The 26,950-nt window shown below is 40.3% G+C and overlaps 4 protein-coding genes across 10 annotated transcripts; 2 read left to right on the top strand and 2 right to left on the bottom strand.

Moving 5' to 3' along the window:
- Positions 1 to 480: 480 nt before the first annotated feature.
- LOC135620433 (transcription initiation factor TFIID subunit 15-like) lies at positions 481 to 4,824 on the bottom strand. The gene is made up of 3 exons (XM_065123359.1): positions 4,589 to 4,824; positions 4,293 to 4,431; positions 481 to 619 (listed from the first exon to the last, which is right to left on the bottom strand). The coding sequence occupies exons 1-3, from the start codon at positions 4,659 to 4,661 to the stop codon at positions 481 to 483; spliced, it is 351 nt and encodes a 116-aa protein (XP_064979431.1). The 5' UTR covers positions 4,662 to 4,824.
- Positions 4,825 to 9,791: 4,967 nt separating this feature from the next.
- LOC103996146 (cold-regulated 413 inner membrane protein 1, chloroplastic) lies at positions 9,792 to 17,045 on the top strand. 2 transcript variants are annotated; one of them, XR_010489581.1, is made up of 12 exons: positions 9,886 to 10,196; positions 10,282 to 10,419; positions 11,577 to 11,672; positions 11,755 to 11,819; positions 12,009 to 12,078; positions 12,293 to 12,561; positions 13,808 to 13,878; positions 14,425 to 14,507; positions 15,251 to 15,333; positions 15,491 to 15,567; positions 15,760 to 16,179; positions 16,599 to 17,045. XR_010489581.1 is itself a non-coding variant. In XM_009416993.3 (6 exons), exons 1-6 carry the CDS (start codon positions 10,048 to 10,050, stop codon positions 12,456 to 12,458), a joined length of 684 nt encoding a protein of 227 aa, XP_009415268.2. In that variant the 5' UTR covers positions 9,792 to 10,047; the 3' UTR covers positions 12,459 to 12,705. The 2 variants fall into 2 exon arrangements, 1 of the variants encoding a protein (XP_009415268.2); XM_009416993.3 differs by lacking the exons at positions 13,808 to 13,878; positions 14,425 to 14,507; positions 15,251 to 15,333; ... (1 more) ...; positions 15,760 to 16,179; positions 16,599 to 17,045 and having other exon boundaries at positions 9,792 to 10,196; positions 12,293 to 12,705.
- A 505-nt stretch (positions 17,046 to 17,550) lies between these two features.
- Positions 17,551 to 19,960, bottom strand: LOC135619965 (glycerol-3-phosphate acyltransferase 1-like). Its single transcript, XM_065122488.1, has 2 exons — positions 19,073 to 19,960; positions 17,551 to 18,704 (listed from the first exon to the last, which is right to left on the bottom strand). The coding sequence occupies exons 1-2, from the start codon at positions 19,781 to 19,783 to the stop codon at positions 17,763 to 17,765; spliced, it is 1,653 nt and encodes a 550-aa protein (XP_064978560.1). The 5' UTR covers positions 19,784 to 19,960; the 3' UTR covers positions 17,551 to 17,762.
- Positions 19,961 to 23,258: 3,298 nt separating this feature from the next.
- LOC135619966 (uncharacterized) lies at positions 23,259 to 26,491 on the top strand. Of its 6 annotated transcripts, XM_065122490.1 has the most exons (8): positions 23,299 to 23,419; positions 25,073 to 25,104; positions 25,218 to 25,315; positions 25,446 to 25,508; positions 25,619 to 25,666; positions 25,759 to 25,818; positions 26,028 to 26,085; positions 26,155 to 26,491. In XM_065122490.1, exons 3-8 carry the CDS (start codon positions 25,244 to 25,246, stop codon positions 26,223 to 26,225), a joined length of 372 nt encoding a protein of 123 aa, XP_064978562.1. In that variant the 5' UTR covers positions 23,299 to 23,419; positions 25,073 to 25,104; positions 25,218 to 25,243; the 3' UTR covers positions 26,226 to 26,491. The 6 variants fall into 6 exon arrangements, with proteins under 6 accessions (XP_064978567.1, XP_064978561.1, XP_064978565.1 ...); XM_065122495.1 differs by lacking the exon at positions 25,073 to 25,104 and having other exon boundaries at positions 23,259 to 23,419; positions 25,762 to 25,818; positions 26,161 to 26,491; XM_065122489.1 differs by lacking the exon at positions 25,073 to 25,104 and having other exon boundaries at positions 23,262 to 23,419.
- Positions 26,492 to 26,950: the final 459 nt, after the last annotated feature.

Raw genomic sequence — 26,950 nt, forward strand, 5'->3', positions numbered from 1 at the left:
AATTAATCAGCGCAAATAATAATTAATAGCAAGCAGTTAATAGGCAGAGTATCCCCTTCTTTCTTGTCATCAATGCTTTGCAGCAAATGCTGATGGTTTGGCAGAGTATCCCCTTCTTTCTCACCATAGCAATGGAGACAATAGGATCTAAGAGTATATGCATATTAGAACTTTCATAAATTAACTGCAAACTACAAAAACAGCAGTGGATTACAAAGTAGCTATTTCTTTTTTCATAAAAGCATCTACAAAAGTGAAACAGAAAAGGATAATAAATTCTTCGACAGAATGTAGTTAGGTCTCTGAACTCTTGAGAAATGGTTAAAAAAATACCTATCTCATCAACCTCCCATCCAGCACGTCCAGAACCAGGAACCATCTGTCCAGATTCAGCCTGCTGTGTTTTTGCACGGAATTTCTTCTTAAGGTTGCCAAATTCATCATATATTCCCCATCATCCTGGAAGCCAAGAATGCAATATTAGAATCCAAAGATTAAAGAAAAAAGATCACCATAGAAGGTTAAAAGATCATCTACCTCATCAGCTTCTCTCCGTCGTCGCCTTGTTTCCTCTATCTCTTCTTCATCAAGTTCCTTGTATCCACCAGCACAGCCTCCTCTATTAAATAAAACAACATAACCAAGAATATGACAAAAAAAATAACATAAGATGGCTCAATTAAGCAATGAAAACATACACAAACATGTTCAATTAAGAAAAAATAAGTCCATATGCTCAGGCGCCGGAAGCAAAGTGTGTGTCCATGTATCACCGACGACCAACAGTCTTATATGACTAAAGCCAAATGAACATACATGCTTGTTTGCTTGCTTGATAATCATTAGCAATTGCATTTGTAGCATGCTTATCAAGCATAAGCATAGATATAGAGAAATAGAACACACATAGAATAAGCAACAAGTTGAAACAGGAGATTATACAAAAAAACTAATCTGTTTGGTAATGTAAACCCTAAATGCTTTTAGAACAATTTTATATCCATATATGGATTCAAATACCCTAAGAGCATGGCTAATCTATTCATGACCTATTACCTTACACCACACTCACTGTGACCTGACTTGTTGGTGTTACATATATTGCACTTTATGCACTTTGCCCGGTTAATGTTCCCACACCTGAAACAATTAGTGTATATAGAGTATCAGCCTTGTCAAGAAAATATAGTAGGTGGGGCAGATAAAACAAACTGTCGCAAACAAACAGGCAATAACAGGGGCTTGCAGTGTTATTTACCAGATGTAAGCTACCGATCCATTTACTAATAAAACATGATTATATATATATATATATATATATATATATATATATATATATATATATATATTGTGATGTCCATGGATCTGTGCAGTTAGAATTAGATCGTTATGAGATCACGATAATAGGACTGATTCACCTTTAAACACAGACCCTAAATAATCCTAGTCATAGGTTACTCGATACGAACATCGAGATAACCGGACAAACTGATATGCCGTACACCGGTTCATACGATGGAGACGACTGGTCTTATAGCTGCTCGTGGAGACACTAGAGCTATAGTGCAGGTGCTCATTGGAGAATGAGTTCACTGATTAATTCGCTTACGAAATGCTAGATAGTTGATGATACCTCATTTTCAGACAGCGATTCCGTCGTCCCAATGGTGTACCTGATTCTTAGACTTGAGATATTAAGGATGTCCTGTATGAGGACTTCACTCTTTGATACCGGACTTATAGGTTTGGAAGTTTTATATCTAGTACAATCGATCATCGGGAGTGATAATCAACCTTATGAGGGCTATTGAATGTTGATAGAGGATCATCCGCTCTCGGTGTCATGAGAGGAATATCCTACGTGTTCTTGCTCAGACCAATCATTGGCCAAGATCATTCGGATTGAGAGAGAAAGAGTTCTCCGGAAGAATCCGACTAAAGCGAGACTCAAGAAGAAACCATATGGGCCTGACAACACCATGTCCGATATACAGTCTATGGGATATTAAATGGATGAGGGATTATAGGTACACGATAACTGAGGACATATAGGTCCAAAGGATTGATTCCCTTGTATCGTCTGGGGACTGCGGCGTAGTGACCTAGTACATCCGTAATCAATGAGTCAAGTGAATTATTATGAAGATAATAATTCACCGAGCCAGAATGAGTTCTAATAGGTATGACTCACGGCCAACTCAATATTGGGCCTAAAGGGTCACATACATATAATAGGTACTGCAACGAGTAAAGGTTCGGATATAAGACATCTGTCGAAGCCCCTATCTGATTGGATATCCAATAAGCCCCTGTATTATTAGATCCTATGGATGAGATCCAATAAGAGTGAATGAGAGATTATTGGATAAAGATCCACTAATCTAAAAAGCTTGGATAGTTAGATGAAGATTTAATACCGAATATGACAGGATTCATTAGTGTTAAGTTGACAGGAGACCTCTATAAATGGAAGAGAACCAAATGACTAGAGGTTAGGCTTTTTGGTTGTCACCTCCTATTCTTCTCTACCCTTCTCCTCAGATAGTAGGTGTGGAGATTTGGGCAGCGATTTGAGAAGCATCTTCGCAGCCCCTACCGTGTGGATCACCGCTAGAGAGGAGGACGCTTGACCTCCTTCATTCAAGGATATACGATCTCCTTAGGGAACACAACTATCTTACACGTGGTTTTCAGTTTCGTAGGTTTTTACACACCAATCTTCGCACGACGATGAACACATTTTTGAAAATTTTAGGATTTTTATTTTATGTTCTTCCATTGTGCATGTGATGTCGTCCCTACATTTCCCTACAATTATTTCACAACAATAAACTAAACAATTGCTTCTGCAAAGCACGTGCAATTACATGCTAGTATATAGACAACACTCCACAAGAGCACACAAAAGATCCAAAATAAGACTATGATAAAAATCATCCACAAGAAAGGAATAAGACAAGCGGGGAAGTATCACTAAGTTCATATCTTTGCATGCTCCTTTCCTGTTTGCCTAAATTTGTCCAGACAAAAAAAGACAATTTCAAATCAGAGGACTTAATTCGCCAACATCAAAGAGTACAATAAAGAACATTTAATCCATGCTTGAAATGGAGCTATAGTTATGCATGAGCTTTCACTAGTTGGCAAAGACCAAAACGGTGAAACCTCAAGTGGCATGAAAAAGAAAGTGGTTCGCATCTCTGCACTCTGATCTATATAATGGTGAGTGCTCTTGATGACATGAAGAAGACGGCTTTTTCAAAAGCTCCTCCCGGGGCATCATATTCTCTGCCTCAATGACACTAATTGACTTACCGGTGAAGAAGAGAGTCGATTCTCTACCTCAATGACACTGAACAAGCTTAGTTGAGTATAATGTTGCGTGTTAGAGCGCTGAACGGAATAAGATAATAGATAGGAGAGCTTGTCGAAGAGAAATCAGAAATAACACTAAATAGATTGCTGGTGTATAGAGTCAAAAATCAAAGAGAATAATAATTAAAGCAAACTAATGAAGTGTTTTAGGCTAAGAGAAAGGGTAAATTACAAAACTAGTCCTTAATCTTACTAGGAAATTTTCAATTGCAAATCTGGTTTTCAGCTTTTGTCAATTCACACTATAATTAATGTTTTGGTCAAGTCAGCAGTCAATTTACATCGATAAGCTAATAGTTATGATAACTACACAATATGAGTTGGCTTGTCAATCCAGTATAGATGCAGGCAAGAAAGTTGTCTAATGGACAATTCTTAAACCCTAACAATTGCACTTGATGACAAGCTAATGTCCAAGTTGTAGGCATTGAACCATGTGACATGTCAAACAAATTTTCTTGGTGAGATTTAGGCCAAGTTTGAAAGTCAATTCTTACAGTGCAACGAGGTCAACTTTGGCCAAAACTTTTGGATGGAATTGACAACAGGATTTCATTGGAACATTAGATAAAATTTAGAAAGTCGATTGGCAAAATTAAGGTTAAAGAACTCACTTGAAATCTTCCAAAAAAGTCATGCAATGACCAAAAGAGATTAGATGTTTGGATTCCTTAGGCATTTTTCGGAATAAAAAACATAATGCTAGCCATCTAACTTACAGAGCAGCATGCTTCACTGAAGCAAACAGTGATTGAGCCAAACGACATATATGTAATATAAACTTTTTGGCTCTATAATACCCCATGATTCATATAGTTGGATTTCATCTTGCAAAAAACTAGATACTATCCACGTAAGTAACAATAAGGATTTCAAACAGGATACAGCTACCCTTATAAACAAGGAGTGTTACTTACATTGGACAGGGCCACTCATTTGAACCAAAGAGCCCCATAGAACCACCAACATGACGGGCACGTTCCCCAGTATCACCACCACCACGGCCCCTCCCTCTACCACCAACAGCACCTGTTCCACCAGCACCAGCAGGTCGAGCTGTCCCACACCAATTACAAACACCTCAGAATGCAAAGTTCACATTCGAACATCTGCTAAAAAAATGTATAAGAAAACATATTGCATTGCCTTGTAACTATTCATGATAGATTCAAGACAAAATAAGGATCTCATGGTGCAAGAACAAGTGGCTCACCATTGTCATACCAAAGACCTTGTATTTGGACACATCCAGTCTCCATCTTTCTGCCATGACTGTCCTGAAGCATCACCACGACTTATACCTCTACCTCCACCACAATCCACATCATCATACACCCCAGGTACCGTGCTTGAATTTGCTTCAAAGCCATTCTGTTGAGCATATGAATGATCATTCAAATCCTTGGTTTTTGACTCTGCTATATGTACTTCAATGGGGGCTCCATGAAAATCCTTGTTGTGGAACCATTCAACAACAGCATGAGGATCCTTGTATGTAATTGTTGCATCACCCATTGCGTCATTGGTAACTTTGTCTCTGTACAACCAAATTTTTGCTCGACCATACCTTTGGCAACCCTATGGTGCCATTCCCTGAGTAACTTGCCGTAGCAACAGATGAAACCTATTGAGAGAAAATAGATCTAGTAAGGTCTTACTTATTTGAACCCAAAAACCCATTTTAACAACATGGGGTAGAATTGAAGAATTGTCCTTGCACAATCATGGTGAAACCAACTGAGCTAATGTGGATAGTAATACATACTCATTAATTTGTAATTATATTTAGATCTCCCAAATTATAAGAACATGAAAGCTTTTAGTCCTCAACTGTGCACAAATCAAAAGAATTATTTAATATAGTGTGCTTAGTAATAAAATAAATCTCAAACTGTGATGCACATTCATTGGTGTCATCAAATTCAAACATCAATAATCGTTTGAAAATATATATATATAGGGCACAGAGAATAAAACTTCCTTTAATTCAATAGTTAAAAAGCAATATTCAAAACCTCAGTGCAAGCAAAATTTCCCATTCCAGAAAAATCTGTGTGGCCTAAGAAGATCAATCAGTGTCAATTCATGTAACCACAGAAGATAATAACAATTCTTTTTCCCCTTAAAAATCATCCTTAGATCAATCATTATGCACTCCATCTACCAGTAGATCCTGAATGCCAAACCTACTTCAGGAATGTATATAGACTCCTATATAAGCACAAAACATTCCTTTTTCAGAATATATTCAGTGAGCTTGGCTATGCCATGGACAAAAATGCTATAGGTACAATTCAGATTTTCTTAACTTATGAAATAACAAATGTAATCCACTAACTTATAAAACACCGATCGTGAATCCTAACTGAAAGTTGTCGTAAATCTTATCCTCGCTCTAATGTGAGCTAAGCAATGTCGAGTCCATAGAGATAATCTGGATCCTTCTAGATGTAGAAATGTCATTTTTAATCTTAGAAGTTCGTTATTTGTATCGATTTAACATCAAAACCATTTACCAAAGAAACAAAACTTTTAAGAGACTACATAAGGCGAAATCTTGACCAACATTACCGGGTACGTAGCCAACAACGACAAAGCATCAAAGACCATCAATGACAGAGAAATTAATGGATCATTGAATCAAAAAGTGGTGGGCGAGGCACCGATAAGAGTAGAATAGGGCAAAACGAAAAAGAACTGAGTAGAAAGAAAACGAACCACGAGCTAGTAGCTTAAAAGAGAGGGAGAGAGATTCCTTCGGAATCGGCGGCGGTGGCGGGACCTCGGCGTGACAGGGATCGTGAGCAGGCGTCGTCGACGAGATCAGAGCACTGAAACGAACGTGGCAGGCAACGGGTGACGTCGAGAGAAAAAGGAACCGGGAGTAGTGGACCGGTCCCTGGCCGAGGCGGGGCGCGCACGTACAGAGATATGATTACATCGATGTATTTGACCTGAAGCGGGCCATAATATCGTCATGAACCGGTTCGTCCGTTGCGTCCTCAAGAGGTGTTGACTCGTCATGAACCGGTTATTCCAGCTGCCGCACCTGCTCTGAGGCAGGTCCGTTGCGGGGCCACCGCAGCCTCCGGTAACACAGCGCAGGTACGTTATAAGCGTTGCTTTTCGTAGAAACTACTTGATCGACTCTCTTGGGATATCGTAGTGACGCGTCTCCCGCGTTTACAGATTATAATGCAACCAAGTCAATTATCATGTATTTATGAAATCAAAACTAAAATATTTTTTTATAATATCATATATTTAATTTCACGTTGTTTGAAGGATTAGAAAATCAAAATCTAATAATCATATTTTCAGATAAATAATATCTCTATAAAATGATCATCTTATCATATCATATCGACGGATTGGATTGTCAATATGATAGAAAATACTCCTCGACGCCTTAAAAGCCTCTTGGCTTCAATTGGAATGAATGAACTTAAGTTAGATCACAACTCGATTATTAAGTACTAATAATCAATTATATTTTTAGCCCATAGGTATTACTTATCCAAACTATAGTGAAAGTCCTCCCAAGGTCTTTCCGATAAATGAATTATTCAATCTACTTTTGACTCTCCTCTGCATCGTGACCATAACATCAATGAAAGTGATAATACTTTGATTTATCCCTCTTTTCTAAGAGAATCCTCATCGATAATAAGTTTTTCAAGAATTTCTTTTCTTTTATTTCTAAGAAGATCTCAATCCTCGTCATGTTGAGAGGAGTTGATCCTTACCTCAAGTGAGGTTTTTTGGGTCAACCATACTTCCTTCGTTACGGCAAGCCCAAGATTGATTTTCTAGGTGGTTCTTGGTGTGACCTTTTATGGGCTTCTTCGCACTTACTCAAGATCATTACTACTGTGGTTATATACTGATTGACCCTTTCGAGTATCTTGAGGACTGTCATTGGTGGTCTCTCCACCAACGACCAGAAGAAGCGAGTGGGCCTTAGCCCCATCATAAAAGCTTGTATCATAAGAGAGGAGTGGACATCCTGCACGTCTCGAATTTCACTAGTGAACCATATGATGAAGTCAAAGAGGGTTTCATCATCCCTCTATCTTAGCCCGAGTAGCATAACCACAGATAGCCTCAAACATATGTTCTCGAGAAAATGGACCACGAATTCCTTCGTAAGCTAAGTGAAGGCAAAGACCGAGAAAGGATTCCGATAATTGTACCACTCTTGCGTTGAGCCCTTCAATGTCGTTGAGAATACTCGGCACATTAAAGTGTCCTAGTTACCATACAAAGATATCTGAGATCGAAAAGCAACAGTGTGCTTCATTAGGTTAGAGTTGTCATCGAAGGCATCCAATGATAGGAGACAAATATTTATTGTGATCGTCTCCTCCTAGATGCTTTAGACAAATGGGAAGCAGCCTGAGGTAGGGTCATCTACATCTCCCCTTCTGAACTATTGGAACTCTCGATGCATCTCGTCTAAGTGCTGGCCCATCTATCATAGTTGAGCCCTTAAGGAATCGTCTATTGAATCTATTGATTGGGTCTCTGATTCAAGTAAGGCCGAGCCTTGGTGTAACAATGTACTGAACTTCATTGTCGGAAAGCATGGCACTCCTTCTTGTCACAACCTTAGCTAGAATTGCCTAAGGCGTGAGACACCCTTGCGGCAAAGATACGAACTTAGCTTGCGTTGCCTAAGTCGCGAGGTACCCTTGCAGCAAAGACGTGAACTTAGCTTGCATTGCCTAAGTCGCGCTTTGCCCTTGCGATTTGTATCTGTAAAGATCAGCCCACTTGCAACCTCTCGCAGGTCCCGAAGGACCTGTAAAAAGAGAAAGTTGATTAGTTCGAAAAACGAGCGACAGACAAGTCACAACGTCTCGCGAAAAGGGGAAGCTTGGCAAGCAATTCAGCGAGCACCTTGCGTGCACAAGAGAAAAGAGGGAGAGGGGGAAAATAAGAACTTTAGAAGGTTGAACGAACAGCTGCGAGTCCACAAACAGTTGCTCATCGGGTGCCGGGTGTGACAACAAGTTCCCGTCAAGGTAACGTGCGAACTTGCGAAAGAGTGTTCAACACCCGACACTATACCGAAGCCCCATCCAGCCCTGTGCCACCCAAGTGGTTCCAGGGTGCTGAGATGTTGATGTTTCGCGTGCAGTAATGGGCTATAGAAATCAGCTCGTGGCACGCGAAAATGAAGCTGTTTTAGGGCTGTTTTGCTCGGTTCGGTGAGCGATCGCATTGTAGCGTTGTAACTTATTCGAACTTACATTTTTACAAGCAAAATGACCTAAAACCAAGCCAAAACATGCTACCAAGCAGCTGTACATATATATTAGAGCGACGAACGGTTCGTTGAACGGAGTTGTTGCGGGTGCACGATGACCATTCGTGATATTCTATCGGAAGTTCAGCTAGTCAGGGGAGGTTCTAGGCTGCTAATACTATGTTAGTCAGGAGGTGTTGGCTATGGTTAAGATATTAACTGTGGTTATGATGACGATATAGTCTGTTGAGCCAGGTAGGGCATAAGTGGGGCAATGGCCTCCATCATCCCCATGAACGCTTGCACTTAGTGTGTGAGGTTTAAGAATGTTTCAGTGGGGACAATCAGGTGCCCCATGTTTGTCCCTAAAGGTGAGAGCCCTTAGTCATTGAACAGGCAACAGTAACACCCCGATGTTTTAGTGGAGGTGGACACGTCCACATGGGGAAAGGAAGACAGTTGCCTATCTTGTGCGAAGGTACTATGGATTGCAAGTAGAGCTTTCTCACTGGAGCCTCGATGAGAGGGTTTTGTAAGAGGACATTCCTATGACATTCGTGGTAGCCTTGACGTGGGGAAGGTGGCTTCGAGATGGTCTTTATGTAATCCTGACCTACCCAAAATGGCTTTGAGGTTCGGTCAAATTTTATACATGATCAGTTAAGTGAATCATACTGCCTATTGGAGGATGATTCGACCATTTCCTTTCATGTCAATGTCTCTAAGATGATTAGTTGACGGATGAGGGTCGATTATCAAAACACTTCTTATCAAAAAAAAAAGAGTGTCATGTAGTAATTCTAAAATTATTATTAATTTTATACTAATTATTTTAAGAGATTGTGAATAGGAATACGAATTGCAGATATTAATTTAGGAACTCGCACGAGAATGAATTTGCGAAAAATAAAAAAGAAACAAAAAATGGGTTCCGATCGTCAATAGTGAATCAGGGACACGGACCGGGCCGAGGCCCCCTGGTTGGTCCACCACTCTGCTGTCCACGTGGAGCGATATCTTCCCTCCCTCTCTTTCTCTCTCATATTTGTTACCGTCACATGTGTCTCGTGCCAAGAACGCGTCTTATGGACGAGTGATCGGAGTGACTTGTGCTACTATGGGTTTGCGTACCCGCGTGGTGATTGGCGATTGAGTTATGGGAACCGACCTGGCTCGGCGCGTGAACGATGAAGTCGGTCGATCTAGAAGTTTCTGCTTCTTGAACGGCCAGGTGGAGTTCCGTCTCGGAGAAATCCCCAACTTTTCCTACCCTACACACGAACAGATTAACAAACATGGAGAGAGGATCGCGTGCTACGCGTCCGGACTCGACCTGCTCCCTCTTCTTATTCGCCTCTCCTCTCCTCGCTCTCCCCGTATCGCGTCGTGCGTCTTCTTCCTTCTTGATCTGTTAGCCGCAGAAGATGACGTCCGCCGGCTTCCGGTTCACCCTCCCTTCCCCATCTCTAACCTCTTCGATCCCCCACGCAAAGCTCAAATGCCGCACTCCCGCTATTGCGCTTCTCAACGGCGGGATCAGCGGAAGAACCACCGGCGGATTCGATCCACTCAGGTTAATTTCCATTGTCCCACCATTGCCATGTGAGTTGGGAACTCTTTACCTTCTTCTGAATCACTGTTGCTTCTTGATCCTTCAGGCTTCTGGGTCCACCTCCTCCCGCTGTCGCCATACCGCCGATGAGGAGACAACAGACGGAACGCCGTGGCGGCGTCGTCTGCTATTGTGCGCCGCTCAACCCCCAAACCCTTCAATGGGTTTCTGCTGTCTCGGTCGCGTTAGTACGCTGACTCGCATCATTGATGTCTTTTCTGTTTTCTCTCATGATTTTTCCTTGTGCATTGTTATTAATTCATCTAAGGAGTGACATTTAAAGTATCTGTTCTTTTTGTCGATGTTGTGCAACTCTGAAGTTGCTACTAAATGTCTGTTTAGTGTAGTGCAGAAGACATTGTTATAATAGTCTTGTGTGAATTAGCTGCATCTGGCAGGATCTCAGTTAATAACCTATCTTGAATCTGAAGCCACAATCAAAAGTTAGTTTGGTTGAATTGGATTCTTGTTCAACTAGAGCAAGTAGTTCTACTGTCACCAACTACGATTATCTCAGCCGATTGGTATCCTTGCTTTAAATTAATGGTTGAGTGCTTGAGTCCCCATAATTGCAATATTTTCTCAAATACATATGTATGTGTAGAGAGAGTGAGAGAGAGAGAGAGAGAGAGAGAGAGAGAGAGAGAGAGAGAGAGAGAGAGAGCCTTATACAGTAGTCAACATGATCCGCTAACTTGAAATTCAAATCTAAAATTTCAGATATTGATCCTCATTCTTGATCTGTTAATTTACTGGATCACGAATGGATTTTGTATCTTTACTTAATCAAATCCTTGGTGGCTTTGATCCAGTGGCTATTCCTAGCTTAATCCACGCTATGTGCTTGCTTTGCGTCTTGTGGAATTGTGATCATCTTTTCTAAACTTCATTGATTTTACATGGAACTCAATGGACTTATATCTTGGCTGTGGTCTATACTCTATAGGATCGTGTTCTATGCCTATTATAAGAAAAAAAAACTTGATCTGTAAAAATGCAGGGCTACTGAGAAAGTAAAATCAAAAGGGAATTTGGCACGTCTTCCTTTGCTAAGGGAACAATTTTGGACTCTAGAATAGAATTAAATTTTTATCTCCAGCTTAGCGACTACCAAAAAATTTCAACTTCTCCCTGTCAGAATGTGAATTAAACTTTGTTGATCATTCCAGTATTCTAAATCTCCAATCTCTATTCTCTCTTACTATAGACATCCTTATCTCTAAGGTACCAGACTTTGCTTGTTAAGTGGCATGGTTTATGTACCTTTTCTCTCTTTATATACTTGACGTTCTCTAATATTTTTTTTGTGAACATTCTCTAATCGTTGCTGCATATTCTCAGGGTATTAATGTTTGCCAAAGGCACAGCTATCCAGAAATCATTTCTTGTCCCTCTTTTTGCTCTGCAAGCACCAACGTCCGTCATTTCATGGATCAAGTGAGCTTATGGAAGAAGTTGTCATATATATAATTAAACTATTTCAGTAGTATAATGACTAGATCTTGCTTTTCTTATACAGGGGTGACTATGGTACTTGGACTGCATTTCTGGCGCTTCTGGTTCGTCTGTTCTATTTTGTTCCAGGTAAGTGTTCCTTTTGTTGTGTAATATTTATACTTTCGTGCATCAAAGGACCAAATTCTAATTTCATAGAGTTCAAGAAGAAGTTTGCATTACCTTGCTAAGATTAGACTGCTTTTCTGCAATATCTAAGACATCATATATATTTTCCAGAGAAAATTTGAATTTATTAATTTTTTTCTTGCTATATAGGTGGACTTGAGCTACCATTCCTAGCAATGTTACTTGTCATTGTGGCTCCGTACCAAACAATGAATTTAAGGCAAGTTTGTGATAGACATTTACACTCAAAAAGAGAAATATAAGTATGGTGTTTTCTTTTTGGTGGATCTCTAAGATCTTGCTTTGAATTATAGTCACATGAGTTGATCATGGCGGGAGGCAATCAAGAAGTTTATAATGGAATTTTAGTCATTAGAGAACAAATTGTACACATGTTCCACCATTCTTATCAATGTCTTCTATATTTCTGACAGAGGAACCCAAGCTGGTGCAATTGTTTCATTGGCAATAGCTGGGTACTTGGCATTTCAACATTTTTCAAGGGTGGGAGGGTTGCGAAAAGCATGCGACCAAGGATCCATAGTCGCAACTTCAGCTGTCATATGTAGCCTCATCATTCCTTGGTTCTTCTTGTTCTGATCTTATTTGTACAAGAAGTTGTCAAGGAATCTAGAACTATAAGAGGCGTCAAAAGGAGCGTGTCACTCTCGTCACCCGCTGGTACATCTGAAACTTTGGAGAGGTTCGTGACTTTATGTGGCAAATAACACCATCGCATGCATGGAAGTTTATTAAAGTTATGTGTCTATATTCTGGAGAACGTTAAGAATGTATGACATGCTTAATATCAATCAGCAAAGCGTATATTGCATTACCATGCAGTCAATGTCGACAATTCCCCCAAAATATTCTTGTTGACTGTTGACCACACATCTCAGGCATTTAACATTATCTCCAACATTAATGTGAATGCACAAATTAATAGATTCCTCTTTGCTCTGACACCCAAGAGATTGCTCCCTACTCTTTGTGATGACAGTTCAAGGTTTATGGATTCTTTTCTGGCTTATCTGTGATGTTTGACAAAGCATTTGCCATTTCTTTTTAAGATGAGGTGTGTCTTGAGTGTAACAACCATGAACAACAGTTGATTTGTATGAAAAGTTTGAATACTTCCAATGAAGAAGCTTGTTGCCTTTTGTAAATATTTCTCGTCGCTGACCACATCAAATGCCATATTATGCCGACATTTGCGGGCGCCAACTCTCTCTCTCTCTCTCAAGTTGAACTTGCCCAATCTTCCTTGATCGCATCTATTCGTGTCTTTCTTATGCACTATATGGCCATTAGTGGGTCAAATATGCTCATCTGGGACCAGTGAGCCCCGAGAAAGCAGCGGCGACGGACGGCCATTCCCGGGGGAGCCCTTTGTCGCCCTTGGCGCGACCGCCTCTGCCTCTCCTCCGGAACTCCTGACCTCGATGGTACCTTTTGGGTCATCGGGGCGTTGGTAATAAAGAACGCCGACGCGCCCGACCATCGGCTTCCCCTTCCGCAACTTGATGTCTCAGAGCGTCGCCCACCGATAGCCCGTCCTCTTCGCAATTCCATTGGGGGGGCCGAGGGCGTTTCTTGGCACGCTTCCCTCTCCCGGCTCCTCGTCCAATGAAGACCGGCCACCAGACCAGGTGTTTGTCCCTCTCGTTCTCAATCATTTTTTGTGCACTGGCTGGTGGAGTACAGTAGAAGGATTGCGCGATGTTTGACGCTAATGGGGTTGTAATTGTGTTTCTTGCCCTATAAATATTCTGTTAGTGTTGGCAACGAGAACTGGCCCCTGAATCCCATCCACCATATGTATTACGGAATTATCTTTTTCATTCTTGTTTGACCATGTTCTTACTAATGTCAGATTTGGAAGGGTAGAGTACATTGAAACAATTATTCTAAATATTCTACTTAGCTTACTTATTTGCTGTTTGAAATAGCAAAGCAGCCCGTTCAACAAGCAGCCAACTAGCAAAAGGATGATCATGGCAAGGAATTTGACACTTCTCAGGTAAATTTTAATATGTGTTATTTTCTTTTTATGTTTTGATGAATGGCCATACGTCCTTGTATCAGAGCTTGTCCTTGAAAGAAATTTTGCTTATTTACCGTGAGCCAGCTTAATTGTAATGCAAATATAATACTGCAATCAAGTAGTGTAACTTTGCCGCTCCTAGATTTTCCGAATGTAATGGCCATAAGTGCTGAATTTTACAAGATCGTGTCGTGGTTGTATGAAAGTAAACTGCAGCCGTTATGGTAGGTCTTTATACCCACTTATTAGTTATTAGTCATGGAGATCTGTGAACAAATATTTTTTTGCCTATGTTTGGCTTGGAAGTTGCCATCAGCTTTTGAAGATTGGTGTGTTGATGGGAGTGCCATCTACACTGAAGCTTTTCATTTTGAGTTTCTGTTATATAGCTGACCTGTTTTGTTGGGAAATCTCCTTGGATTTTTGTACCTGATACATTTGCCTCTTGAGAGTAGGTAGGTGCAGAAAACAGTTTTTGTACTGCTATAAGATAGTAATTATAATATAATGATGCATATGAAGGTTTAGAAGTCACCGGTGCATGTGCTTCACAAATCAACATGGCTGGGACAAGGACCACCAAATCTGAAGGTTTGGTCATACAGGTATATTCATAAATCATAGTGATAACCTACAGAAACTTTATTTTTGTTAATGTTCTTTGTAATAAGATGGATTGCTTTTGTCCTGCCCATGAAATGGCATTTTCTCTCTATTCCCACATGTTCATGTTTCAATTGATTTTCTTGAAGGCTGGAGATGGTACTATAATTTATGCTTCTTCCGCAAGTTGTTAAGATTCAATGCATTTAATGTAGGTCATAAGTGAAAGATAGGTATCAATAGGAGTTGCTTGTGGGTTTATCACTACTACAACGTTTTGTCTGCTAAATCTGTAGACAGCAACTAATTTTGACAAGAAAATCACATTTCAACAACAAATTTCACAAACTCTCAGGTTCTCATCCTTGTAATGAATGTATCAATTGCTATGGCCCTTCTATTTATGTGTAATATGAATTTCTAAGCTCCATATTTATCTTAAATAGTTGAGAAGTTTGGCTTCTTCACCATTAGAGTCAATATATGAAGAGGGTTTTTCTTTTATGTTCGTGTGAAGCATGACATCCAGAGCTTGTCAATGTGTCAGCTTGCAAGAGGATGACAAATGGCCTGCATATTTAAGAGATACCTTGAGTACCATGGTCATCTTATATATATGAGCAACATATTTCAGGCGCATGAGTGACAACATCACCATGGCATTTTACAGGTCTCATGCATGCTGCAAATCTTTCTTTTACTGTTTCTAGTGTTTTCATTGTCTCTTCGCCAAAATTAACTGCAGGCTGGGAGCTTCTACCATCTTTATTTCAAGGATGAACAACCTTCCTGCTATACATGAACCCACTCCTGCAGACTTCTCTGGAAGTAAGTTTGCAACGGTGCATGTATGAAATATTAGGCCATTTCAGCTGTGCCATTCATGTACGAAAAATTTGCAACAGTGCATGCTTAACCCTACTCATGCAATTAAATTGTGTAGATTTCTGTGGGTTTTGTTGTTTGATACATCCTTATCTTTCAGATTCAATGCCACTGTGCTTGATGCCATCTTAAACTGCACTCCTTTTGTTGACAATTCTAACACGGTATGATTATCAGGTATGACTGGTGTTGCCCATCTTAAATGGAAATACCTTAATACCATATCCATGTCATACGTATGAGAGCCACATATATCAGGTTTATGAGAGACGACATCACCATGAAAATTTTCAGGTCTCATGCATGCAGCAAAGCTTTCTTTAATGATCTCTAATGTTTTGTTATCTTTTTACCAAAAATTGACTGCAGACTGGGAGCTTCCACCAACTTCATCTCAAGGATGAACAACTTCTCTGCTGTAGGTGAACTCACTGTTGCTGATTAGTTCTTTATAAGCTGGTCTTGGTCTTCAGAACAGCACGGAGCAGTGAAGCCAGATCCAGAGGTCATCAAATGGGCCATCCCAGGGAGGATTCAGTGAACCCATCTACTACAGTGCATTTTGCACAGGATTATGGAGACTCTCCTTTGGAAAGAGCAAGATCAAACAAAAATTACACCATTGCAGCAGTGCATGTTTTGCCTACATGAAATTGAATTATGTAGACTTATGTGAGTTCTGTTATTGAGTACATCCTTGTCCTTTTCAGGATCAAAGTTTCGGGTGCCTTGCCACTGTGACTGACACCATCAGGAGCTTACGGACTCGCGTCTTTGTCTCCCACCGAGGTATGTTCTTAAACTCTACTGACTCATGATGATCAATAGAGCTATATAACCTGGAAGTTGTGTATGAAAATATTTAGAACCTCTCAATATGTTGCACTTTACAGAGAAACCACTTTACAGACTCGAGTATGATACATTAATAGATGATTCCGCTTTTTTTCTTCTAAAGAAACATCAATTAGAAGGGTCAAATGTGACATAGTTGCTAGTATAAATCTATTGGGCCAGACAATAATTTGAGATGGATGAAAAATATATGCTGGTGAAGGGAATGGGGAGGAATAAACATCATGTTACTTCACTACCTCCTTTTCTTTGTTTTTAGTAGAATTAATGAATACCAAATTAAAATCAAGTATAACAAGTACCTCATCTGAATTTAATTGCTTCCTGACAAGTTCGAGCAAATCAATTGACAGATTTGAGTGAGAGATTGGTATCTCAAAATTAACATGGATCATAGTCATGCCATCTACTAATGGAGGTACATTTACGATCCATGAGCCAGCCAACTCCATTGAACGGTTCCTTGTCGCTTGTGTAGGACAAGCTTCACTCATAACCTCTATGATTTAGTGATGCAAAGATGACAAATGCTACTAGAGAAGAAGCTGCATGTCCTCTTGAGCAAGACAGCCACCCACCAACCCAAGTGTTTTTATGGTGGGATAATTCAGTGCATCATCTAATGATGCCACATTTAGTCCCATGTAAGTAATAGCCAAAAATCATTCATCTTGTTGAGATAATTAGAAGATAATTAGAAGATCTTGTTGAGATAATTAGAAGATCTATGGTTGTAAGGACGATTTTTTCATGGATCATATGTTCCTCTTTAATTTGAAATGATTGCATCCTTGAATTGACTGTAGGCAGGTAAGCATTGGACAAGTATATGGTTGGCATCGATTGTGAATAGTTGCGTGACTTAGATGTTCCATCAAGAAATAAATAAAGCATAACTAAAAATCTATACATGATTTGACAGGAAACTTCAGGGCATATGGAAAGAACATAAAGAATTGGAAGAAAAATTAAATATAACACTAATGCAAGAACTGATTTAAATATATATATATATATATATATATATATATATATATATATATATATATTTGTTTCATCCAAAATTCTTGATATTGATAACGTTCCTTAATATAGCTGCAATCGAAAAAACCTAAACTATCCTTAATATCTTCAGTATCATAATTTAAATTTGAAGGTTATTAATGTAAACTAAAATTTCAACTAATGGGTAACTAAAAAATACTAACATATTATATATATATATATATATATATATATATATATATATATATATATTTGTGCTACATAATCAGTTGTAATAAATATGGTTAAAAAGAAAAAGACTGAGTGAAGCATGCAGCACTTCTTTACGCTTCTTCTTCCTTTACTGGCCCATCATTGAATGGAAACCGTACTTACAGTAGCAGCAGAACAGTTCTATACGAAAGGGACTTATGTGATATGAGTCACATGATCCTGTAGACATGGTGAAATTTATGCCATGTAGAAAGTAGTCGCAGTACTACACCAGTATCGGTCACGGTCAGCAACTAACTTTACTTGGGCGGCTTCTTCTCTTGCCCTTCGCATTGATTACTCACCACACGCCCTTCGCACTGGTTGCTCACCACACCTTCGTTGCCGGCCAAAATCATGTACTTGTCTCGCCGGGTGAAGGCAGTGCACTCGAAGCCGAGCGCGTCGGCCAGCTGCTTCTGGATCCTGTTGGCCACCTCCGTAGCCGTCAACCCGCCGGCGCAGGTCATCTCTGGCGGCACTCGCTCCAGGATGTCCACCGTGTACACCGGCAGCGGGTTTAGCATGAACACGACCGGGTCGAGCCACTTCCGCCCGCTCGCTGTCGTGCCGTAGAACATCCCCACCCGGGCGTCCATCGCCACCGGGACGATGTTCTCCGCCAGCTCCGCGAACAGCGAGCTGAACCGCAGCAGATACGGCTCCCGGCACGTCGTCCCCTCGGGGCACACCGCGAGGTCGCCGTCGCACAGAAGGCGCCGGATGGTGGCCGCGTCACGCTTGCGATCCCTCGTCAAACGTACCGTCTTCATGGGCGCCAGGATCTCGGACATCCGGCTTAGGCTGTACGTCACCGCCGGCACCGGCCGCTGCAGCGCTATGCAAAGAATGACGGGGTCCAACAGCGTCCTGTGCGTGCACACGTACAACTCTCCCTTCCTGCAAGAGCCTGTGCTGGCGTCGGAAGTGGACGTGTGCGGTCTCCCAACGGCGAACCGTATGCCGATGAGTGCTCCGATGAAGACGGTAACCCTGTAGGGGAAGATGATCCCCATGGCGATTCTGATGATGGCCAGAGGTATGGCAATCGGTAGCCACATGAAAACAGCAAGTGTGGCCGAGGGGGTGGGAAGCAAAGCTAGCCTTCCATCGTGGAAGACGAGAGGCTTTGGGTACTTGGTTCTCGGCATCTCTGTGCTGATGCCGCTGGTATCCTCTTCCTTGTTCACAACAAACGTTTCCTGGCCAAGTAACAAGTTCAGCATGCTATAGAAAGAGTAGCATAAGGATCCACTGTTTGGACTACCTACCTCATTAAGAATGAACACACACACACACACACACACACACACACACACACACACACACACACACACACACACACATATATATATATATATATATATATAGGTCTTCATGCTTTCTTATGTTCATGCATGTTCTAATCTTTGTGGAATGTGTTGTACTGAAAGGAAAATAGAGATGTATAGAATATGCCAGAGATGGGATATTTCTCACATCCATCTTGTTATGGTGGTTGTTGTTGCTGTTGTATCATGCAAGAAAGCTAGTTGGATGCTTGGAGAGTGTGAAATGTACAGTGGCAGACCTTGCAGTAGGTGATGAACAGATGATCATGCAGGTTGGAGGAGCTCACGAGGGCTACATCAGCCTTGGCCTCCCCAAAGATGTCTTTGAGAGCTTTCTGCTTTGCGGCCAGGGTTGATCCAGATATGAGCCCAGTGAAGTAGCAGCCTCTGACAACCTGCAACTCAGCTCCCACCACCTCACTCACACCGAGGTACTCCTTCAGGAAGCCTTCTACCATCAGCCTTGGCATGCTGGTGAGGACCACCCTCATCCCGGTGGCGGCCAGCAGCTCACAGGCTTGGAGATGAAGGTTCTCCAGATAGAACTTTGGGAGCACTGCCCTACTCACAAGCTCCAAGTGTTTGGTCCTGAGCCCACAGAAGGTGACGAAGACTAGGATCCTCATGGTGATCTCCCTATGGTTACCCAGAACCCAGAGCAAGGGCGAGAGGAGAAGCAAAAGGAAAGCTCGCAAGAGGCTGCCACCTTCAAAGGCCACCAGCATGAAGTAAGGAAACAAAGATGGTGTCCCAAGGAGGGTGCCATGGAAGTCACACACCAGGGTTTGGCCCTCTCTTCCCTCTAAGGAGCACTTGGTCGCACTAGAATGCAAGGAATGGACCTGGTGCAATCTGGCTGAGTTCCTAAGGAGAAAGCCATGGCTCCTGAGCTTCTTAGCGACCTTGCAGCAGGCGAACTCCCAGTGTGCAGCTATCTTTAGCAGCACCATGGGGACACCTACAGCCTTCTCCTCCCTCTTCTCTAATCTCTCTATGACTCTTTTTCTCTCGGCTTCCTCGATCTCCCACTGGCTGCCACTAATGGCTCCTGAAACTACTGGCCATGGCCGAAGCTGTCGCTAGCTACGTGCCAAAAGTGAGGAATGTTGATTCAGGGCAATGGGTGGAGGAGCAGATCATGAGTATATATAACACTAAATGCAACGGGAGGGTGGCGGTGGTGGATAGCACTTATCAGAGAGAGAGAGAGACGTGACGATGTGGGTCGGGTTGACCAAGGGGAAAGCATCTGGTTTTGCTCACCGGTAGCATTAATGGCACAACCAAACCTCATAGTCTTCTGCTGCAGAAATTAACGTTAGGTGTGAACTCCAGTGACCCAAAACAACTGCCGGTTCCATGGCCATGGGGAAGACGAAGGTACCGAGTCATCTCCGGGTTCCTCCAGGCCTAGGGAAGAGATCCTCTGTAGTGTCACCTACATTCAATTATAGCTACAGTAACTTTTACCCACCGTATCTTGATATTGGCATGTCGGAAGACAGCCATTCTCAGCCACTGACGTTCTACATTCCTTGTAATCTGCTCGTTGAGGTGATTACTATCGTTCTATACTCCAAACTAGTCATCGTAATACTTCTCCACCCTAAATATTCTACATGGAGTTGAGGCTTATAATTCGCGTAACGTTGCATGGGGCGAATATTCTTGTTCTTCGCCCTCCTTTTCTTGTTTCGATCTTCTATGTCCACCAACTCTCTCATTCAGTCGCTTGCATGCTTCCTAATTTGTTTAGCCGTAGAAGATGCCACATGTGTAAGATCAAAGTTATCGAGGTTCATTGCGCATATGATAGCCCATGAAGCTGATGGTAATTCCTCTCTTTCAATCCAAAAGCATAAAGTATAAATAAATTTGGGTCAGTTCATGTGGCGAGAAAAAAAGAAAAATGACATGAGCTAGTGATGGAGCCACTGTGAAAGAATAGACATTTCATGTGGTTGTTGGATGAAGAATTTAATGGACCAAGTAAATACATTGAGCAGTCTTCTTCTTCACGGTTGATATCGAAGTATCATTTCTGTGTTTAGGTTAGTCAAACCATGATAAGAACCGAGTGCTCGAACTCATGTAATCTTGCTTAGATTATGTAGTTAATGAACAGAAGAGCGAAAAGGATATAAACTCGAAACATCACTTTTTTTTTACCTTGAAGTATCTGAAACATTGTTGTCCTTCGTTCATCATGTATAGATAATATATGATATCAGTATTCGAGTAACTATAGACTAACATTCTCATCGTATCCGTGCATAGATTCACTCAATAAGTAAACAGTCTTATCATAGCTGTCGTATACATTTAATCAGTAGGTAGGTCTAATGTCGAGTGTGCTTTCCAATCTAACAATTCTATATGCTCGGAGACGCCACCTAAGCTCTTTTCGATGGAAGCTTGATTTGATCTGCATTAAAGCATGCGGTTGAGAGAATAGTGGGAAGATATATGTCTGATCATGAAACGTGGGGGTTGAGAAATCCCACCATTAATGCATGGCTCCTTAGGGAGCAAAAGAGTAGTAGGTTTCTAGTCCCATGACACAAACCCTAGGAACGGAAGCATAAGCTCCGGTAGGAAGTCTTTGTCAGATCGTATGAGGACATATGATCCATTTAATTTAATCCATGTAAACCACATGAAATTTATAGAGAGGAGGATAGTGTGTGTTTGCGTATGGTTATGATAGCTTCAAAAACTTGCATCACAAATATAGATTGATAGATGAAGTTTAGCTCACATAAACCATGCATTTCGTAATGTATAAATATAGCATCATCATCCAATATAATTCTCACATTTGCCTCCATACATATGTTACAGGTATGCATAACACACGTGGAGCAATTAAAGGCACAAAAAAGGAGCATCATAACTCGCATTCATGGAAGCGAAATTTGAGTATCCAAATTGATCCCACATTAATATTGGGTGTTAAATGACAAAGAATCTTACGTGGATTTGTGGTGGTATCACCCATCACCTCGTGTTAATGCACTTCCTACCATACAATCGAGTCACGATGCTTCCTTCTTTTTCTTCTTCGATTGCGTGCGTATATGTGTGTTAGAATCTGACGATTCAAGAACAAATTTGGACTTAGAGAGACTTCGATGAGAGCCATGGAAGAATTTTATCTAAATTCTTGAAGATGAACACGCAAGGAGCGTCATCTTATGATGATTTTGATTTGTATTGAATCGTTTGGTTGGGAGATGAGTGAGAAGCTATGCCAATCACGATGATAAATGTGAGAGTTGAGTGATACTGCGGTGGCATTTATTTATGCATACGTCCAGCCAAGTATGGTTTTCCATCATTATTTTTTTAGATAAATGTTGTTTTTATGACAGCTATACCTTAAGAAAATCCTACCATATATATATATATATATATATATATATATATATATATATATATATATATATATATATATATATATATATATATATATAGAGAGAGAGAGAGAGAGAGAGAGAGAGAGAGATCATGTGATAGAGGAATATTGAATCAAACTAAAAGCTTATTATTGAATGTTGATATTATTTTATTTGATTCAATCAAACTAAAAGCTTATAACGGACATATAATCGATTCAATCAAGGCTTAACCTAATCAGATTTATATCAAGTGAGCTAAGTAGTTGAAGTCGACCTCTAGGCTAATATATTAATAAAAAAAGGATGGGTACAAAGAGAGATTATGGAGCATTCTATTCATCCTCGCTTGATATCCATGTGAATAATATAAAATATCTTCATCTTTATCGCATCAGAGGTAAATCCTTGTGAATACTTATACCCACGAGTATAATTAACAACTCTAGCTATATATGATTGATCTAACTACTTAGAGTAAGTCGAGTCAAAAAAAAAAAAGAAAAAAAGAATCTAAAAGCCCAACAGCAACCCCAAATCTATTTGAGTCCAACTCTCCTCACCACATTCTCCTTCCCATTATAAACTCTGGGCAACCAATTTGGTATCCATCGGTTCTTCAAATCAGGGGCCAGTTTGTAAGCTGAATGCTTAATTAAATTCACATTTGGGTCCTATTTAGCTCCTCGAATTGCTTTTCTTTAGGTCCCAACACATTTGGGTCCTATTTAGAACTCAATCTAATCCGACTCGGATGAAACCAATCAAGTCGAGATTGACGCGTACAAACTGCACCGACGAAGACACGCTTGCCAATTCTGGACGGAGATAAATGAGGGCGGTCACTGTGGTGCATCGAACAGGGACCGGGAATTTGGAGCCCTCACAACGCCCACACGGTGAAGCTCACGTCATATGTTCCGTGAACGACGGTGTTACCGCGTGGGTCCCGCGGTCCCAAGATCGACCAATCGCTGTTCCCTAATCTGGGCGAGATAGGCGATGTCGGCCCGCTTCGACCACCCGTCCGCGAACGCGGACACGCGTCGTCCGTAGTTGATTCATCTCCTTCTACTTCTTCCACCCCCCCTCCACTCCTTCTCATCCGATCTTGATTATACGGTGGAATTGGGGGGAGCGAGAAGACGAACACCGGGGTTCTCGGTCGCGATCCTCATATCGCTCAAGAAGGTACGAAGACCATGTTATTTCACCCATTTCTCGTTTCTTCTTTTTGTGATCCGGCCATCAGAATACGTAGGAACTCGCTTTCGCCTTTTTTTGTCGCACGAAGAAAGAGGAATCGCGAATCCCTCTTCCTATGGTCATGCGAATCCGGGATCCTTGTTCGCCTCATTCGATCACAACCCGTTATTGGATGGTTTATTTGTCCAAGACCAAGCAAAAAGGCTTCTTTAGATCGATTTGGATTTACATTAGCATGATCCACGCAAAGGTGTTTCTTTTAGATACGGACTGAAAGAACTTAAAATGGATTTGGATTTGGGGATTGGGTCATCAAATGCATGTTACGGTTTTTTAGATGGATTACGAGAATAGAGCCATTTGACTTCTCGATGGTGTATATTGTCTGGGAACTTGGCCGTATAAGTAGGGTTTGTCAGTATTCTTTGTATGGTCATGATGATGATTAATCGGAATATGGATGGACTTTTTCTCCTGAACCAATTTACACATGATCCTTATAAATCCGATTTATTATGGTGATATTTTCTTCGTATCCACAAATTTAGTGAACATCCTTCTTATCTAGACATGTCTTGGAGATGAATCAATGTGCATTATTCATAGGGATACCTTTAAGCCAATTTATACTGTATGTGACCTTGTGAGGTGCATTAATTTAATAATGAAACACTCATAGTGCTATGTGGAAGGGGAATTAAGGAAAATGTAGGTTGCCTCTTTTTCATTTTCCTCTTTCATCTGACCCGGAACCCATAATGTTTTGGTAAATGTGTTCTGTGAATTATAAACCTATTGTTTCATTGTACAAATGATGATCCATTATTGTGACATTCATCATCATTTCTCAGCCTCTCATTCCATTTTTGTTTCTCTAAAATTTTTGTTCCTAGATCACGTTGACTTTTTATGAATGTCTAAAAATGAGTCTCAGCATTTTGATTGCCCATGTGTGTCTTCTTGGTGAAGGAATCTATTCATCTTTAAGATTCTTAAGACATATGGTTATCCATTAATGATTCAGATAGATGAGTTCCTCAAGTGGGCTGCCAAAATTGAAGGATGAAAGATTATGCTGAATCAGATCCATACACCATTCTAATGTAATCAAAATCTATCCTAAATTCTCTTAATTTGTTATCAGGGATTTTCACATTTTCTTGGTTCTGCCTATGCCCTTCGGCTTCTAGATACCTCTATCTGCATAGGAGCTGATTAAGCTTTAGACTGTACTAGGATCAATGCTTTACTATCATGTTGCAGACTAGAAACATTTTTTCTGCTGCCTATCATAGTCAAATAAGTGATTATATGTAAAAAGCTTTTTGTTTGCTGCTCTTTCACCAAATGGGTGTTGGAGCAAAAGTTTTGATATACCATTTGTTAGATGAAAATTTAGAGAAGTTGCCAACGATTCTAGAAAATATTCTAGCCTAGTTAGTACTGCTTTTTTTTTTGTGTTTACGTTTTTTGCAAGTTGTTTTGATCAATCTATGTAAATTATACCATGCATCTGCTTGTAGTTAGTTTGTCAACAGATTATTTCTTGTTTCAGTTTTGTTTTTGCCTTTGGTGTATGGTTCGTAATTGTCTGAGCTCATCTTGTTGTCGTCTTCCTATTTTGTTTTCATTCTACAGATCAACCGCAGTTATTCGAGCCTTTGTTTCGGGCTAGTCTCACCAAAGATTCTTTTTTTTCATGTTTTTAGTTATTTTATAATAACTTGCAAGATCCTTTTTTATGCTTTTAGTTAATTTATTATAACTATCATTTCAACTGCAGTTTCTTAAGCTTCATTACAGCTCATCATGTCAGAAATGGATGCCAAAGAACATTTGAACCAAAGTGAGGAGACTGCCATGCCATCTTCTCAACAAGAGGTGATACTATAACCTCCTTTCTGTTGATCTGCAGATGATTGCAATTGGTATTTGAGATGTGCATGCATGAATTTTTGAGAATATATCAATGAGGATGTATCGATTTATGTTGTTATGATAACTTTTGCAGGAGGAAGCAATCAAGAAAAAGTACGGAGGAATTGTACCCAAAAAGCCACCCCTCATATCCAAGGCAAGTGCTCCGGTGTCTGTAATGGGTACCATTTATGCTGCAGTTGCATATCCCATATGAATAGTTATAGCATTCTTGGACAACTAACATTTAGAGAAATTCTTATGCAGGATCATGAACGTGCTTACTTTGATTCAGCCGATTGGGCTTTAGGAAAGGTATTTTGATCGGCTCTTATATGCATCGTTATTACAAGTTTAAGACTTGACACAACCTTTTTCTCTGATTGGATTTGGTTCTATAATTACAGCAGGGAGGACATGCTCACAAGCCCAAAGGTCCCCTTGAGGCACTCCGTCCAAAGTTGCAGGTATCCACCGATGTTGCAGAGTATCTACCATGCTATGATACAGTTCACTGTTCTGTCAGCAGTCATCTGCTCATCAAAGTCCAATCCGATATCTGCAACATATTTTTAAGTCAACTTTTTGATGCATTTGCATCAAACATGTGTGTCAAAACAAAAAATGATCATATTACAGAGGTTTTTAATTGACTGCACATTCCCATTTTTGTCAGCCCACACAGCAGCAAGCACGTTCTCGCCGCTCAGTGTATGCATCTACTGAAAATGAAGGTATTACCTGATTGTTTGCATTTGTTGTAGCGTCTTCCTTCTTCTCATGTAACCTCATCTCCTTTGAAGCTGTAGATGGGGGCAACGCTGCTTCTGAGGATATGAGTGATGATAACAGCAACAACGATCAGTGCATTTGATGGTGCTTGCTAAAGATATCCTGGCTTAGTAGTTTATGTTCTCGTCTATGAGGGATGTCTAGTTTTCACGGTTTAGTACTGAGGGAGCTTTCCTATTTGATATGTGAGAGGTTCTGCGACGTTAGTTGCAGCCTGCACTCATCCAACTGGAGTTTGTAGTAGTTTGTGAATTAGATACAAATGTAGCCTACAATGCTTTGTAATTTCACAGAACATGCGCTGTTTTCAATATTATTATAAGTGAAAATTTGCTTTTTTATGGTAAACTACATCTTACCTAATTTTTGTATAAATTTACCAACTCTCGCTTGTTTTTTTTATTATTATTCCGTACTGGTGAAATCATTTGACATCTATACTTCTATCTATACTAACGATAGGGGCTGGATAGTACTAAATTGACATATGAATAATGTATGTTTTCTCTTACTTTTGTTTTTCCTTTTATATATATATATATATATATATATATATATATATATATATATATATATATATATATTGAAAGGGAAGGTTTTCGTTTTTCTGATAGTGTCCTTAACCCCTGGTTGCTTATGTTTTACAAACAAACTGCAAATAAGATATTGGATGTAATATTTGTGAATATTTGTATCTTTTTTATTTTACATAGTACAATGAGAGCTTACAATATGTTTACGAACATGTTAAATTATTCCGAAACATATCATGCAAGTAATAATCTTAGTGGTTCTTTAGCTATGCAG

This window comes from Musa acuminata, chromosome BXJ2-8, assembly GCF_036884655.1.
Source record: "Musa acuminata AAA Group cultivar baxijiao chromosome BXJ2-8, Cavendish_Baxijiao_AAA, whole genome shotgun sequence".
NCBI classification, from domain to species: Eukaryota; Viridiplantae; Streptophyta; class Magnoliopsida; order Zingiberales; family Musaceae; genus Musa; species Musa acuminata.

What these genes read in the sequence shown, in the direction of transcription:
- LOC135619966 (XM_065122489.1), top strand. Translation starts at nt 25,244, where the DNA reads ATGTCAGAAATGGATGCCAAAGAACATTTGAACCAAAGTGAGGAGACT. An exon ending in CACTCCGTCCAAAGTTGCAG is followed by an intron (nt 25,819 to 26,027) that starts GTATCCACCGAT and finishes CATTTTTGTCAG; the next exon opens with CCCACACAGCAGCAAGCACG. An exon ending in TGCATCTACTGAAAATGAAG is followed by an intron (nt 26,086 to 26,154) that starts GTATTACCTGAT and finishes TCTCCTTTGAAG; the next exon opens with CTGTAGATGGGGGCAACGCT.
- LOC103996146 (XM_009416993.3), top strand. Translation starts at nt 10,048, where the DNA reads ATGACGTCCGCCGGCTTCCGGTTCACCCTCCCTTCCCCATCTCTAACC. An exon ending in GTTTCTGCTGTCTCGGTCGC is followed by an intron (nt 10,420 to 11,576) that starts GTTAGTACGCTG and finishes GCATATTCTCAG; the next exon opens with GGTATTAATGTTTGCCAAAG. An exon ending in TCCGTCATTTCATGGATCAA is followed by an intron (nt 11,673 to 11,754) that starts GTGAGCTTATGG and finishes TTTCTTATACAG; the next exon opens with GGGTGACTATGGTACTTGGA.
- LOC135619965 (XM_065122488.1), bottom strand. Translation starts at nt 19,783, where the DNA reads ATGGTGCTGCTAAAGATAGCTGCACACTGGGAGTTCGCCTGCTGCAAG. An exon ending in TGTTCATCACCTACTGCAAG is followed by an intron (nt 18,705 to 19,072) that starts GTCTGCCACTGT and finishes TTACTTGGCCAG; the next exon opens with GAAACGTTTGTTGTGAACAA.
- LOC135620433 (XM_065123359.1), bottom strand. Translation starts at nt 4,661, where the DNA reads ATGCTTCAGGACAGTCATGGCAGAAAGATGGAGACTGGATGTGTCCAA. An exon ending in AGGTCTTTGGTATGACAATG is followed by an intron (nt 4,432 to 4,588) that starts GTGAGCCACTTG and finishes GGTGTGGGACAG; the next exon opens with CTCGACCTGCTGGTGCTGGT. An exon ending in AATGAGTGGCCCTGTCCAAT is followed by an intron (nt 620 to 4,292) that starts GTAAGTAACACT and finishes TTTATTTAATAG; the next exon opens with AGGAGGCTGTGCTGGTGGAT.